We start from the raw sequence: 15,414 nt of genomic DNA, 5'->3' as shown, positions 1-15,414 counted from the left end.
CTGTGGTTCTGTTTGATTCTGTCACTAACTCTGCTTCTGTGAACACCACAGTCTGTGACTCTGAAAAACGTGTTTTGGAAAACCCGTTTAGTTTTACTCCTTTTACTGTTGATGTTGTTCGTGAAGCTTTAACCAAGTTAGATCCTAAGAAACCGGCTGGCCCGGACAACGTAGAGCCTTTCTTTTTAAAGATAGCTGCAGATTTTATTGCTCCACCTCTCACTACTCTTTTTAACCTCTCCCTCAGCTCAAACACAATTCCAAAATTGTGGAAGTCAGCGAGTCCTGGATCTTGAGTCGTGGCTGTGGTCCTGGATCATAAGTCCTGGATGGATATCCTCGTGGATTCATCTTCCTATTATACACACATGCATTTCCAAACATTTGGACTACCTATGTTGCAAATGTATTATCTTTTCAATTTACACATGACATCTATTGCACGTCTGTCCGTCCTGGGAGAGGGATCCCTCCTCTGTTGCTCTCCCTGAGGTTTCTCCCATTTTTCCCTTTAAACTGTGGGTTTTCTCCGGAAGTTTTTCCTTCTACGATGTGAGGGTCTAAGGACAGAGGGTGTTGTCATACTGATATTCTGTACAAACTGTGAAGTCCACTGAGACAAATGTAACATTTGTGATATTGGGCTATATAAATAAAAATTGATTGATTGATTGATTGATTGATTGATTGATTGATTGATTGATGGATGGTATGTCCTGCCTCTACTAAAAGGTGGGGAAGCCACTTTATTAAATAATTATAGGCCCATCTCTAAATTATCAGTTCTGGCTAAGGTTCTTGAACGCCTAGTGAGTGAACAGGTAAAGGTGTTTTTATGTACAAATGACATCCTGTCTAAACATCAGTCAGGCTTCAGAAAGCAACATAGCACCATCACTGCGACAATGAAAGGCGTGAATGATGTGGCGAGTTTTTTAAATAATAAGCAGAGTTGTGCAGCTCTATTTATTGACCTGTCCAAAGCGTTTGATACCGTCGATCATCGCATTTTAAAGCAGAGGCTATTCAGTATTGGCATATCCAGCCATGCAGTAGGGTGGTTTGTGAACTACCTCTCTGAAAGGTCCCAATGTGTTCATTTTGATGGGCTGTCTTCCGAGTGGTTAAACATTACTAATGGTGTTCCTCAAGGTTCTGTTTTAGGTTCACTTTTATTCTCCATCTACATCAATAGTTTAGGTGAAAATGTCGATGGAGCAACCTTACATTTTTATGCGGACGATACCATGATGTACTGTGCAGGTCCCTCCATTAAGAAGGCTGTTGTTGAATTGCAAGCAGTTTTTAACATTATTCAGACTCAGCTCTCTGAACTAAAGCTTCTTTTAAATGTTGATAAAACCAAGGTAATGCTCTTTTCAAAAGCTAAAAAGACACCAGAGCCTGTTGTAGATATTGTAACTACGCAAGGAATAAAAATTGGTTACCTGTTACAAATACCTTGGTATCTGGCTTGATGATTGTCTTACTTTTAAACGTCATGTCAATATCCTGCTTAAAAAACTGAGGCAGTGTGCGAAAAAGTACACGTCCCACCGTCCGGGACGTGTTATTTACAATATCGGACAAGTAGATATTTCAATTGACTTGTCCGGCGGACAAGTGACGTTTTTCGCCCTGATTTATTGATAAATTCAGTTTACAGAAGGCAGAACTCATTCGCAAATTGTCAGTGTCCGCCATTGTTTGTTTAGAAATGTTAGTTTCGGTTCTGCTTGTCGATTCCTAAGGGAATGCATCTCGCCGCTTTCTGTACAGTTAGGGCGGGGCGGGGCGGGGCAGCGCTGGAAGTGTAGCACAGTGGCAGGGTTGGGAAGCAAAACTCTGTTCCGAGTAGGAACAAATAACAATTGTCCGGTACCGGGATTAATAAGAGTTGTGGGGACAGGAGGCGAGGCCGAGCCCCGCGGACCACAGCTCTCTCTCTCTTTATTCTCCGGATCAGCTGTTCGCTGCATGGTGCAGCTCAGCGTCTCTCTCTCTTTCTACACACAGCGGATCCGCTGCCCGTTTAACAGCCTCATCTTTTTCAAACTTTCTTATGTTCTTTCTCTAATACGTAATGAAGGTTATTAAGCGTTTTAGCTCCTGTGTTGTTAATATTGACCGCCATTTCCTTTATGAAGTGAAGCAGCCTCCCTGTGTCCTCGCGCTGTCCTCACATCCCCGGACCCCCAGACTCGGAGGAGCACAGGGATGTCAGTATTGTTTATGAAGCAGGGTATAGAAAGTACATTATTGAAATGAAAATACTATTTATTTACTTTTACAAACAGTGAGCAGCTGGGCAGCTGCAGCATGTAATACACATGCGTAAGGACATGTGTAAGCGTGCAAGCGTCTTTGAGTTGTAGAAAAGCGCTAGGCCTTATTATTAGGCTACTAATAAGTAGCCTAATAATTAATTATTACTTATTATTATAAGCTATTATTATTAGCCTATTATCATTATATTTAAGGCCTAGCGCTTTTCTACATAGGCAGGTATCAGGCAGGTTGCAGTGTAACATCAGAGGAGACTGGGCCAATTGTACATTCTCAAACTGCACCACTTAGAACTAACTAAATAATGAAGAGATTATTTTTATATAATTGTATTCAATAACCATAAGAAATTAAACAGTATGAAGTGATTTGTAAATAGGAATACAGATTTGACTTAATGTTTTCATAAATATATTTTTCTCCCACTTTATCATGGGACTTATTTTTACCCTCTCAAAGAACCGAAAATAACCAGAATCGAAAAGCAGAACCGGAATCGTTCGAATCCAAACGATACCCAACCCTATGTGTGAAAATGTAAAATACGATGGCGAAGAAGAAGATTCCAGTGGCCCCAATTTTTGTCCATTCTGGACAAGTGAAAAATGTATTCGGACAAGTAAATTGCCAAACTCACTTGTCCATGGACAAGTACTCTCTAAAAACTTTTTCTAACACTGTGAGGGTTAGGCTAGGTTTCTTCTACAGGAACAAGTCCTGTTTCTCGCTTGAAGCCAGGAAAAGGCTAGTCACTGTGACCTTTTTACCTGTGCTGGACTATGGTGATTGGATTTATAAGTTAGATGCTGCGTATCACAGCATACTGAGATTTGTGACAAACTGTAAAGCATTAACCCATCGCTGTACCCTGTATGCAAGGGCTGGTTTGCCTTCGCTAACTGTACGGAGGCTCAGTCACTGGTACATTTTTATATATAAAGCCATGTTAGGGAAACTTCCATCCTATATCTGCTCCCTGATCTCACGGCGAATTGTAAGTGGCTACTGCCTGAGATCGCATGCTGTAGTTTTATTAAATATGCCAACTGCTAGGACTGTCTTAGGCAAGATAGCTTTTAGATGTGCAGCTCCTCTGTCTTGGAATAGTCTGCAATTGAAATGTAAACTGAGCAATCTGGTGCCACTAAATGTTTTTAAAGCTTGGTTGGATGCTACTCAATCGGAAGCTGTTGGTACCTGCTCATGTGGATAGTTATTGTAAATTGTAATCCCTGTAATGATGCTGTAAGATGTCCTTTTTGTTGTTCTGTTTATGTGGAACCTACTTGAGCAGGTCTCCCTTGAAAAAGAGATCAATGATCTCAATGGGATACACCTGGGTAAATAAAGGTTTGAAATGAAATGAAATTAATAAACAACAATACAATTTGAAAGGGGAGTGATTTGTAAAATATCCATAAAGAAAAATAAAATCTGCTTACAGTTCTGTTTCATATGGGTGTTGCGAGATGTATCCATAGATCTCTTAATTAGCTCTCAAAGTGCATCAGATTGATGCTTTTAACTTCAACATTTAAAAAAAAAATCTTCCCGGGGGAGCATGCCTCCGGACCCCCACTAGAGGAGGTTAGGTCCCCTCAAGCCCAATCTATAGGCTATGCGGATTGTGGGTGCGAAGCCATGGGTAACCAAGAACCAGAGGGGTTGCCGGTGGCGGAAATTACCTTAAATTGGATAACTTCTCTGTGATTACCAGAAATTAACAGGGTTACAGGTTGTGTCTGCTGTGTAACCCTAGCAATGCTTTTACCATTTAAGGCATACGCAGTTTCTGTAATGTTTCCAAGTTGAGACCCAGCTGCTTGGCTAGTTCAAAATTCACAAAACTATCCTCAGCACCAGAGTCAATGAGAGCAGAGAGGGGCAAGGTCTGAGTGTTAGCACAAAGTCAGGAAGGAATAAAAAAACGGCACAAGGTTGGGGCTACAATAGGTGTAGGTTGTGGAATCGTCAGGACCCCCAAGTTCACTGACGAGCCCCTGCATTTGGGCGGACAGGACAGCCAGCAAGGAAATGCCCCACTTTACCACAATACAGGCACTCTCCAGACCTCATACATTGAAGGCGCTCCTCAGGGGATAATCGCGCGTCCCAACTGCTTTGCTTCCTCCTTAGCAAAGGTGGGCACGCAAGGTGGCGAGGTGAAGCCAGATGGTCTGGACACAGAGGGAGCATACTTGGGTGGGATGTTTGGTTTATTTGGCAAAGCAAAAGGTGAACGCTGTGCTCGTTCCGCACGTCGCTCCCGCAGCCGGCTGTCGAGTCGAGACACCAAGGAGATTAAGGATTGGAGGTCAGCAGGCTCATCTATTGCAGCCAGCTCATCCTTCAGTTGATCCTTCGATCCCCTAACAAACACAGCCCTTAAAGCCGCCTCGTTCCATCGGGCTTCTGCTGCCAGTGTGCAAAACTCGATAGAGTAATCTGCAACGGTTCGAGTCCCTTGTTGTAAATTTAACAGACAAGTCGGGGTGATCAAAAACAGTGGACGAATTATCAGAAAAAACTCCAAAGGTAAGTGTGTCGTAATCCACAGAAGAACTCAATGCTTCGGCCCAGGTTAATGCTTTTCCACGAAGCAAACTCAACACATATTTAATCTGAGCCACCTCAGAAGAAAACGACAAGGGGCGCTGGCGAAATACCTTGTTGCATTGAAAAAATAAATCCTCAGCATTTTTCCACCTCTCCATGGAAAGGCTCAGGGTCGGTAATGGGGAAATCCCGGCATGGAGTAGAATCCTGAGGAGGATTGGAGGGGGCAGGAAATGCAGCAGAAGATGTAAGGGTTGAGATCTGAGCAGCAAAGTTCGAGATGTGTAGTGCCATGGACTGATTGCTGTCAACTAAGGCTCGGATCATCTGCTCATGTTAACCCAGAAGGTTTCCCTGATGAGACAGGGCGTGCTGGACAGCGGCGGGATCCGATCCAGTGTCAGAGGGGTTCATATTGACCAGTTCGTACTGTTACGTTCTCCGAGAGTTTACAGGAGTGAACCCACAATACTGAACACTATGGAGAGGAGACAGAGTTTATGAGGCAAAAAGGTCTATTAACCTAAACCATTTTACAGAGACAAAAGAGGGATGGATAATCCACAAAGTCCAGGGCCAGGGTGTCACCAGAGGTGGAGCGGAGGTCCGAAGCCGGGGATCCCGATTTGGCGAGAGCAAGCAGGCTGGAGCAGGTGTGCAGAGAAGCACGGCGGAACACAGACGAGGAGAGCCGGGGATCCAGAGCTGGCGAAAGCAAGCAGGTTGGGGCAGGTGTGCGTGGAAGCACGGAGGAACACAGACGAGGGGTAGGTGGCTGGACGTGGCAGGCAGAGTAGGCAGACGGATACTGAATAGAGAGAGCACAAGATAAGGATAACAGGAACACAGAAAGTTTGGTTTTGCTAATAGCGGAATTTACCAAGTCGTATTACCAGCGTGGTGAAACGACAAACTAGTGAATACTGGATGACGAAAAACGGGTATAGCAGGTGTAGGTGAGTAGATGAATCAGAGTGATGAGCAGCAGCTGAGGAGGTGAGTTGGCAGGAATCAATAAGTAGGTCAGCCACGCCCAGCCAGGAAGACAGACACACAGACAGACAGACAACAACAAACACAAAACAAAGGGGAACAGAAGGAGGAAGACTGTATATCCTCACATGATAAGGGGACCTATAACCTCCTCTAGGGGTGTCCGTGGGCATGCTCCCCCGGGAAGATTTTTTTTTAAATGTTGAAGTTAAAAGCATCAATTTCGAAAACTGTGAATTTGCACAGTTGCACAGTGATATGCAGTTTAAAAGAACCAACACTTTGGTTTTACAAGTTGGCCTTATGGCACTTGGTTGCGTTACTAAACAACTGCCTTAACCACCTGTCCCATGCACTGTCATTCACAACAGAGATGTTTGTTGAATACATATAAAGGGCAGAAAAGGGCTATCTTTAAAAAAAAAAACACAATGGCAGAAAAGTCCCTCTGAGGCTTTACCTGTGTCGTCTGCTAGAGAGATGTTAGTGAACGTCCCATCATCCTCCTCATCCTCATTATCCCTCCTCATGCTCATTATCCTGCGTGTCAACGTCCTGAGTGTCCTCTCCTTCCTCCAGCATGGTGTCCTTTCTGTTTTTAACTGACAGATGCATTCATCTGCTTTCTACCATCCTTTCTTTAAACTTTTCTCTTCCCTGTTCTATTTATTTGGGCCCGGCCTCCTGAGTGAGGGTTACCTGATTTACCTGACTGGTGGATCAGGTTACTGAGTTGTCACGGGGATTGGTCTCCATGGGGACCACTGGAAAAACTATCAGGGGTCAAAGGTTGACTCCCAGTCTGTTAGCGTGGGCAGAGTGAGACATAATAAAGACAGCACATACTGTCACACATTAACCTGAAAAGCATGTAAATACAGTTCCAGGATTTAGTTTTGTCTACTGCTTTTCTCCCATCTGCTCTAAAACCAGAACATAACAAATCTGCAGTGCTTTCACATTGTGTAGATGCGTTATTTCACAAGATTTTGCACAATTATGTTCATGCATCTCACCTAATTAGACTATGTGTCAGTGCAGGGTTAACCTAAAGTGACATGCGTGAACGTTTCTGTAGATCTGTGGGAGCAGCCTGCACTCTGGTGGTTCATGTTGAGTACTGCAGATCAGTGACAGAAATCATGCTCCATCTGAGGGCAGCATGCAGTGACACACTTACTCAGCAATGAGAATGCTCTCAAGGTCTAGAGCCAGTCATAGCCAGAAAATAAATCTGAGAGTCGCCAAACGGGTACATTTTTAGAGGTTTCTGTTGTATTTTATTTTATGATACCTGAACAGAGGTGGGAAGTAACTAAGTACATTTACTCAGTAACCTTATTTAAGTAAAATGTTGAGATACCTGTACTTCCATGTAATGCTACTTTGTACTTCTCCTCCACTACAATTCAGAGGTTAATCATGTACTTTTACTCCATTTCATTTATTTTATAAATTTAGTTACTTTACAGATTTGAATTAATTATGTGAAATATAATCAACACTTAAATCAGACTTGAGTTCCACCTGGAGTAAATTCACTAGCTACCCTGCAGTATAAAAAGTCATTACAACCAGCTGCACCTTTACCAGCTTTGATAAACACATTATGCATCAATAAATATAGAACATATCATTTATATTATTCTGAAATGGACCAATCTGCAGAGTGACTACTTCTAGTACTTTAAGTACATTTTGATGCTAATACTTTTGTACTTTACCTTGAGTACAATTTTTAATGCAGCACTTTTACTTGTAACAGAGTCTTCACTCTGGTACTTCTACTTTTACTCAAGTACACTCTTAGTACTTCACCCACCTCTGTACCTGACTACAATTTATTGAAATAAGATTGTAGGGGAGTTTGGCAGATAACCTAGAGCAATGGTCCCCAACATGGGTGTCGGGTCCCCCCATGGGGGCGGAATAAATCTGAGGGGTCATGAGGGATCAGATTTGGGAACAATAAGGAGAGGAAGTATGTCCGACAACAAGATTTAGAGGTGTTATGTGAATGAATTGTGAAAGTTCAGTTAGATTTCAGAAAAAGTAGTTTGAAGCTCTGTAAAAAGCTGGTTAGTGGATCGGTTGAGTTTAATTTAGTCAACATTTGTTTATTGGTTTTATACATTTAACACATGAAGCAATCATTAGAAAAACAGCCGGATTAAACATATGGCATTATTTAAAAAAAGATATATAAAAATAGCATCACAAATATAGGACGGAGTATAATAAAAACACGAGGGGGGTTACATAAAGATGAGAAAAGTGTAAAAGACCATTTCTATCGGTCAGTCTTTTATGCTTTGCTATTTTGACAAATTGCCATTGAATGAATAATAGTAGTGAATGGCGGTGCTTCATGGTGACACTGCTGCTTAAACATTTTCTGCTAATAACAGTGTGAAGGACTGGAAATACTATGTAATATAACATAATAATACAAACAAGAGAAGGACCCTCTGCAGGCAAGTCAGATCGGGTATTTAAGTCTCACCAGCTGAAAATAAGTACCATACTGTGTGTTCAGATAGTATTAATTACAGCAGCATGTGGTTTTGTTGTCTGAAAGACAATCCGCTTTTTGTGTTTGTTTGTGTTATATGTGTTGATCTTCTGCTCACTTGTTGGTGCTTTGGTGCATCTACACTGAAAAACTGAAACATTGACTTTAAATGATTATATTATGTCAACAGATTACACGTAACTCTATTGGGTTACTTGAAAGCAATAATATTAACTTTAAGTATTAGGTTCAACTTAATATTATTGCTTTCAAATAACCTAATACAATTATGTGTTGACCAAATATAATCAATTAATGTCAACGTTAAATATGTTCAGTGTATGCCTTTTTGTTTGCTCGATCATAATTTAGTGTCTTTATGTTTTGTTCTTCCTTGTAGTTGTTTTGTTTCATATTGAGGTCATTTTGTGTCCTTTTACGGACATTTTGTTTGTCTTTGTAGTTGTTTTTTTGTCTCTTTGTTTCGGTCTTTACATAGTGTTTCGGTCTTTACATAGTGTTTTTTTTTCAGTGGTCGTTTTGCCACTTTTGTAGTTGTTTTGTTTCTCTTTGTGTTCATCTTTTTTTTCTTTCTTTCTTAATTGCTTTGGTCTTATCTTAGTCATTAATTTGAGTTATATTTTGTAGGTGAAGGACGTGGAGCCCACTGACAGTTTGGGTCCCTATGCCTGAGCCATATGCCCGATGCAGATCACAGAATAGCTTTATTACTTAAAGAGTTAAGAGTGTCAATGCCAACAAAACTTGGCTGTTGACACTCCAGCAGTTATTCCTCCCAAAACACTCAATAACGTTTAAAGGTGTGTGTATGTATGTGTGTGTGTGTGTGTGTGTGTGTGTGTGTGTGTGTGTGTGTGTGTGTGTGTGTGTGTGTGTGTGTGTGTGTGTGTGTGTGTGTGTGTGTGTGTGTGTGTGTGTAATGGCGAGAGAGAGAGAGAGAGAGAGAGAGAGAGAGAGAGAGAGAGAGAGAGAGAGAGAGAGAGAGAGAGAGAGAGAGAGAGAGAGAGAGAGAGAGAGAGAGAGAGAGAGAGAGAGAGAGAGAGAGAGAGAGAGAGAGAGAGAGATATTATGATTATGATTATGATTATGATTATGATTATGTTAGTGTTACGGTTCGCTCCCCTGTGATAGTCCACGGACCAGATGCCCACTTTGGCACCAACGCTCTGTCAGTGTGTGTGTGTGTGTGTGTGTGTGTGTGTGTGTGTGTGTGTGTGTGTGTGTGTGTGTGTGTGTGTGTGTGTGTGTGTGTGTGTGTGTGTGTGTGTGTGTGTGTGTGTGTGTGTGTGTGTGTGTGTGTGTGTGTGTGTGTGTGTGTGTGTGTGTGTGTGTGTGTGTGTGTGTGCGCATACTGCCTGTGCTGCAGCACCTCTTTTCACCCTCTGTCTGAAACCAGAGCCCAGTCTGCTCTGATTGGTTAGCTGGCTGGCTCTTCTTTGATTGGTCAACTGCTTAGAGATGTCCCGACCCTTTGCCTATCATGTACAATGTGTTCGAGCGCTAGCCAATGGGAGCGTGAATGTTACACATGTCACTGTTATGAAAGTAAACAAAAAGTACATGAATACATAAAGTTACATTTGGCTTACCCGTTTATCAAAGTGACTTAAAATAAGTGCAATCAGCCTTTAAGTTACAAAATCAAAACGGCAAGAACTATTTATATTCTTTAATCCACTCAATATCTCAAGAACTATGACATTTTGTACCAACATTCATGTTCTCCAGACAGAGGATGAATCCTAGTAGCGTTGTTTGCCCCCTGGCACTACCTATCAACATTAACATTTTCCGTCTTCAGCAAAACGTTGTTGCAGATATATCACTCTTGGCTGAATTACCTGAATTCAGTATATATTCAGCCATGACATTAAAAATATTTGAAATACTACTTAGCTACTTTTATGTACTCTCTCAATCTCTCACTCACGTTTCCATCATTGTTTTCCTGCAACAGGTCACCTCTCGAGAGACTTAGGAACGGCACTTTGACGTAATAACATAGGTCCAGCTGAGCCCATTTAGCTTCAATCAATATTGACTGCTGGTCATCGATCCAAACGGCCAAACAAGAGATGTGATCATCCAATGGGTAAATAACTTGTATTGTTTTAATATTTCCATGTGATTAATAATTTTGGTTTGTCTGTAGGAGCTTCCTGTTAACAAGTAGGGGTACAATCTATTTGACAAAGCTGAAGCTCTGGCCTTCCTTAAAAACTAACTAATTTAATAAAAATCACAGTTGTATTATGCACCGTTTTTTGAGAACAAAAACTCGTAACTAATGCACCATAATTCTGACGAAAAATAAAAATTATTATGAATACAAATAAAATAAAAGAAGCCTCCCATGAGTTACTACAAGCTAAAGTAGATTTTAAAAACGTTTTATAGAATGAAAGCTCACTGCTGGACGTTGTAGAAATGCGTGTGTGCACCACGACAAAGCAGCCTCATTCACTTTACATTGGGGTTGCTAAAGTGAACTATCTAAACACTCAAGAGTCCTTTACCTCACTGAGCTGTAGTCATCAGCCTCTCAGTCTGACTGGAGAGGACTCTCCCTCCACATTATTGTAGAAACGTCTTCTTCTAATATCCGTTAGAGCAGCTAGCACCAGATTCTAATAACAACAGCGCCGGTACCGGTCAAGTACCGGTGCACCCTCCCTCTCTCCCTCATTCGCTCCCAAGCTCACTCTTACTTTGGCTGTGGGCTGCGGGCGCCAGATAAGCCAACATCCCCCATTTTCATCACTTACAGCGCCCATCGTACAGGGCAAATGAAAAGTGTAACCGGGGTCAAAAAAGGGTGTTACATTTACTTAATTATGAATGTTGTTACATCAAGGCCGAAAATTAGGATGAGCACCAACGGTCAAAAATGTTTTTCAACCAGCCTCCCCAGATGAAAATCTATAACGCCAATGCTACGGGCCGGCCCTGGCCTGTGGGATGAAACTGTCCCTTAGTCTGGTGGTTTTAGTCCGGATGCTGCGGTAAAATAAGATAAGATGGTACTTTATTGATCCTAATTTTGGAAATTGTTTTTGTTTCAGCAGCAAAAGACAAGGCATTTTACAATAACACAAAACTACAAATAAACAAGAATAGAAAGAAAAGAAAATGTATATAATATATATCTCTAATATATATAAAATGTACAGCAAGGTTTTATTCCAAGAGAAACTATGGAGCAGCGAGTTCTCTTCCAGCCAGAGGTGATTTATTGTACAGAGTTACTGCAGTGTGCATGAATGTGTTCCTGTGTCGGTCCTTGTCAGCGGTCTGTTGGAGAAGAAAAAATAAAAATATACTGCCGTTTCTGGTTTAGTTTACGATGGATATATTCTGTTATTGTTTTGATATTTGTAACCCAAAAGCGATGGAAAAAACCCACAGCAACACAGAAAATATGGTCTTAACATGACCCAGCGGTCTAGTAGTTAATAAAAAACAATAATATCAAAACAAATTATTACCACTGACTTTATTGTGAAATTAAAACAGAACGGTAAAAGAATAGTTTCCGGTCTATTCTGAGGCCAGATCTCTGTCTATAAATAAAGAACTACGACAGATGTGTAATATTTAATGCAGCCGAACCATTTATTACAATGCATTCATGTGATGACTTTCAAAGAGTAAAGCAAGCACTGCTGAATAAAGTATGATTTTATCTTTTACGAAACGTTATTTTTCATATAGAATGCAGTTGGAGGTCAACCAATCACAATTTCAACCAATCAATGTTGTGTAATTAACAAGGATAATCTGGTGTTTTTTAGTCGATGAGAAGTGCAGATATCACTGTAAAATCAATCGACAGTAAGGGGAATACTTAGTTCCGGGTGTACAATTCTCCGTTATCCAATGGGAATGGACGCTCACATTGCCTTTAAGGGCAGCCGACACAAACGAATGCCGTGCTTCCATGAGCGTCAAATCCCGCCGCAGATGGGAATACATTGCAATCAGTTGAAAGCTATTTGCGTCCCTTTATGAAGCTGAAGGAGCCTTGGAGCGTCCCAACTGCACGCCTCGGTGACCCTGACCAAGCGTCGCTCCTGCACGTTTATGGAGTGAGAGCCTGTTGATAAAGCGGATTCAGGCAGTAGGCGTATAGATTCTCTCAGTATTAACATACAGAACAGTTTATAAAGAATAAATAAACTATGTTCCTTTAACAGCATTCACAATAAGATCTTTTACGTTTTTGTTAACATTTTAATCAGTCATGCCTACTTTTTTTTTTTAAGTAAGTGTAAGGGAATACAGTTACCTTTCTTTTAATCCTGATTATCCTGTTACATGTAATCCATTACTCTCCAAACCTTAATGTAATTGAATATGATCAAGTAATATAATAATTTACATTCAAATTTGGAAACGATTTCACATTAAACTCAAACTAAGTCAAAAATAATTCGGAAATAAATAGTACAAAAATAAATCCTGTTCCAGTAAAACTCCACTCCAGGTTTGCAGGTAGCATGAAAAGCTACAGTGTTTGTTTACGATCTTCCCCATACATGTTTCACCCCCCCCCCCCCCCCTTCACCTACCCTCCCGTATCCTCTCCCCCTTCTCCCTCACTCTATTCTTCTTAATCTCATCCCACTCACACAACTCTGCGGGGGGAGCACACACACACACACACACACACACACACACACACACACACACACACACACACACACACACACACACACACACACACACACACACACCTGTAAGAATACTTGAGTGAGTTGACTCTGCACTCTGAACTGCCATTTATTTTGACTCTCAGTCTTTCTGTCTGCCAGAAACCACAGGACAGAACAGAGAGCAGATTCATCAGCAGCCTCACCTGCTCCACAGTCCACCACAACAACACACTCACACTCAGCATTGATGTATCAACAAAACCGCACAGTTTTAGAAACTACAAGTTGGAGTGCTACAGGGGTAAACACATTAAACATAGCTATAATAAATAGATCTCTCAAAAATTACTAATATTGCTAGAGGCAAATACACATTATAAACCCATTGTAGTAAAGTGAACATAACATGACCAAAGCCAGGTATTGTTATTATTTTTTTTAACTATTTAATCTTTGTAAATAATATTGCTGTTTTCTTAACGCAACAGGCGCACGTTCCATAGGTTTTTGTGCATGTAAATGTTCTGCAAAGACTGACACCCCAAAGTTCACGACAGAGGGAGTTTCTCGATTAAACTCCTTTGTTTACTTCCGTAACATAATGACATCACAATATTACACTTGCGCTTCTATTAGCTATCGCTCCGACACATTGTACGTGATAGGCTAAGGGGCGGGACATCTCTAATCTGTTGACCCATCACAACAGAGCCGGCCAGCTAACCAATCAGAGCAGACTGGGCTCTGGTTTCAGGCAGAGGGTGAAAAGAGGTGCTGCACAGGCAGTATGAGGAAAATAAAGAGCTTTTTGAACATTAAAGAGCAACTTCCAGGTTAAAGACACCTGTGAATAAATTTGTAGGAAAATGATGAATACACTAGATTTTCCCCAAAATATACAGAAATATACACTACAGTGACATCAGGCGTCGTTTTTGTAAGAAATGTTCACTTCCGCATAAAAAAGCCTCGTCACGTGACCTCCCGCGTGTGACGTAACACGGGGGACACAAGGGGGAGAGCGGCCGGTGTAACGTATTAATACACATGGATCCCAATGCTAGTTTCGACACAGAAGACACAGAAGAAGTTGAACATGAATATTCGAATGCATATGACGGACCACAACCTTATAATTATGAGCCTGCTAGGCGTCCAAGAGACCAGGAGCAGCCAAGGATTAGAAGAAATAACGGCCATCGGAGAGAAATTGAGCTGTGGTGTGAGGAGAACCAGTGGAGAACTGGGCAGCTATCTTGGTGAGTGACCGGCCTTAGCTACAGAATGTTAGCTAACGTCACATCACAACATTGTAAAGTTAGCTATCATATATCAGGCTATAACTAAAGTAGCATTGATAATATAGTAACGTTACTGGCAGGACTGTTGATACTGATCCATAACAGAAACTAATGCGCAAGTATCAGCCGTATCTCGCGTTACCTAAAGCAAATCCACACTACGTTTTACAGTGCTGTGTACCGGAGGGGAGGGAGAGAGCAGCGAAGGGGGGAGAGATGTAATACGGTTTCCTGATAAACGTTTTGTTTTGTAGGTGCTTGTGTGGGGAATGCCAGCCCATGACCTCAGCTGTGGAGAGCATGTGCTGCAGGGAGGTGGATCCCTTCTGGGCCCTGGTGGAGAACCTCACCCCCAGACCAGACATAACATGCCTGACACTGCACCCAGGCTTTGAAGCATGCTGTCTGAATCCCTTTGTGCTACAGATAGCCTACATGAACTTCAGGCAGGAGCATGGCCCGCTTCAGGCCAGCAGACATGAGTATGTTTAGATTACAATTAAAAAGATAAATACTATTAAAGATAATACAGTTGCTATTGACCCCGAGTGTTTAGCAGGTTTCAAAACCCAGAACCTGTAGATTATATACTATATAACACTTGTTGATGATGTTAACAAGGCTACCAAGTTTACCTGTAGATATTGTGTCCCTATCCCCAGGCAATACCGCTACACAGCTTAGAGGCAGGTCCTCCACTGGGCCTGTGGAGTTCTAGGCAGGCACATTAGGAAGCCCTTACCCTCATGTGTTGTGTCTGTCATCAGAAGACAGTTCCCAGAAGAAGGAGGAATTTACAAAGGTTTTGAGTGGCCTCATTTTGGTGACGATCAATACAATTAATCACAATCATAGTGTGTTCGCACTATGTGTTCACATACACATGCATTTCCAAACATTTTGTCTACCTATGCCGTAAATGTGGTATTTTTTCAATTTACACAAATAAACATTGATTGATTTATAGATAGTGTCTTTTCATTAATAACCACCAAAATACGTTATTTGAACACTCCTCTCGATCGATTTACAAAATAAAAAATAGTATGGCCCGCCCTAATACACCAATGCAGTTTTTAAAGATATACATTTT

The 15,414-nt window shown here is 41.4% G+C and overlaps 1 protein-coding gene and 1 long non-coding RNA gene across 5 annotated transcripts; both read left to right on the top strand.

Annotated features, from left to right (window-relative positions):
- Window positions 1-1,533: 1,533 nt before the first annotated feature.
- LOC307018625 lies at window positions 1,534-2,938 on the top strand. Its single transcript, XR_013802463.1, has 2 exons — window positions 1,534-2,360; window positions 2,487-2,938. It is a non-coding gene; the product is annotated as an uncharacterized lncRNA (long non-coding RNA).
- A 1,286-nt stretch (window positions 2,939-4,224) lies between these two features.
- On the top strand, window positions 4,225-15,191 carry LOC307046258 (uncharacterized protein). Of its 4 annotated transcripts, XM_079692606.1 has the most exons (4): window positions 4,225-4,821; window positions 5,382-5,609; window positions 14,576-14,803; window positions 14,984-15,191. In XM_079692606.1, the coding sequence occupies exons 2-4, from the start codon at window positions 5,395-5,397 to the stop codon at window positions 15,003-15,005; spliced, it is 465 nt and encodes a 154-aa protein (XP_079548732.1). In that variant the 5' UTR covers window positions 4,225-4,821; window positions 5,382-5,394; the 3' UTR covers window positions 15,006-15,191. The 4 variants fall into 4 exon arrangements, with proteins under 4 accessions (XP_079548732.1, XP_079548731.1, XP_079548734.1 ...); XM_079692605.1 differs by lacking the exon at window positions 4,225-4,821 and having other exon boundaries at window positions 4,849-5,609; XM_079692608.1 differs by lacking the exon at window positions 4,225-4,821 and having other exon boundaries at window positions 4,855-5,564; window positions 14,984-15,188.
- The last annotated feature ends 223 nt before the right edge of the window (window positions 15,192-15,414 follow it).

Source organism: Notothenia rossii (genome assembly GCF_949606895.1).
Source record: "Notothenia rossii genome assembly, chromosome: 1".
NCBI lineage: Eukaryota > Metazoa > Chordata > Actinopteri > Perciformes > Nototheniidae > Notothenia > Notothenia rossii.
This window is presented reverse-complemented; position numbering and strand designations above follow the sequence as displayed.